Source organism: Priapulus caudatus, unplaced genomic scaffold (genome assembly GCF_000485595.1).
Source record: "Priapulus caudatus unplaced genomic scaffold, Priapulus_caudatus-5.0.1 Scaffold7794, whole genome shotgun sequence".
In the NCBI taxonomy this organism is placed as follows: domain Eukaryota; kingdom Metazoa; phylum Priapulida; class Priapulimorpha; order Priapulimorphida; family Priapulidae; genus Priapulus; species Priapulus caudatus.
The window spans coordinates 1,277-2,296 of NW_014584855.1; the positions used below are offsets into that span (position 1 = coordinate 1,277).

A 1,020-nucleotide genomic window follows, 5' to 3' on the forward strand; every position below is an offset into this window, starting at 1 on the left:
GAGCGAGCAGAGGAGAGAGGGCAGAGAGAGAAGAGAACGCGAGAGGGACGAGACGAACGCGCGCGCGCCGAGAGAGCAGAGAGAGACAGAGAGAACGAGAGACCGGAGTAGAAGACGAGAGACAAGAACGAGAAGAGACAAGAAGAACGCGCAGAGAAAATAATTAAAGAGAGGGCGAGGGAGAGAAGGGACAGGGAACGAGAGAAAATAAATAAAGAGAGGGCGAGGGAGAGAGAGAGAGAAAGAGAGAGAGAAGGAGTAAGGTTTGCCGCGTCGCAGGAAGCGGCGGCGACATTAAATGCTTACCAAGTATCTCTCGTCCATGCAGTCAATGTAGGGTCCAATTATGGTAAAATATTTCATTCCTTGCGGCGGTGACGCGTAAGGAATGTCTAGCACAGCCTTGATCCAATATCGCACCGTACCCAACCTGCTCTCGAAGGATCCCGGTAGGCTAGTCTCGGGAAGTGGGAAATTGAAGGAAATCCTGTGATTCCCCTTCAACAGGATCGGTATGTTACCCACCTCTTCCGTTTTGTCTGCAACGGTATGAGCGAGAGAAAATAAGGATGAGAGCGACAGCGAAAAATGCTTCGCGGACGCCTAATTATTTATGTTACGTATACAAACGGGGCCCGCTGTCTCATGTGGCACGTGCATGTAATCGGCTGCTCGCATTTTTGTTCTCTGTAATGCACACTGGCCGGAGCTCCGTGAGAAAAGCCGGACTATGAAACAGGGCTTGATTGCGAGCCGCAAATGCTGTCTAACCTAATTGGAAGGCAAGTGGGCGCGGCCGGTCGTGTGCCCGCATCAAAACAGATGTCACTGCTCTTCAGACAAAGCCAGTAGAGTCCGGCCGCGTTCTGAACCATGATTGCTGCTGCTGCTGCTGTTGCTACTGCTGCTGTTACTGCTGTTGCTGCTGTTGCTACTGCTGCTGATGCTACTACTACTACTACTACTACTACTACTACTACTACTACTACTACTACTACTACTACTACTACTACTACTACT

At 50.5% G+C, this 1,020-nt stretch overlaps 1 protein-coding gene across 1 annotated transcript in view; it reads right to left on the bottom strand.

Annotated features, from left to right (window-relative positions):
• Window positions 1-306: 306 nt before the first annotated feature.
• Window positions 307-1,020, bottom strand: part of LOC106820159 (arrestin domain-containing protein 3-like) — a gene marked incomplete at both ends in the record, with an annotated part of 2,661 nt that continues 1,947 nt past the window's right edge. The window contains one exon of the mRNA XM_014824702.1: window positions 307-539. Within this exon, the coding sequence (XP_014680188.1) occupies window positions 307-539 (233 nt within the window). The remainder of the gene's footprint in view (window positions 540-1,020) is intronic.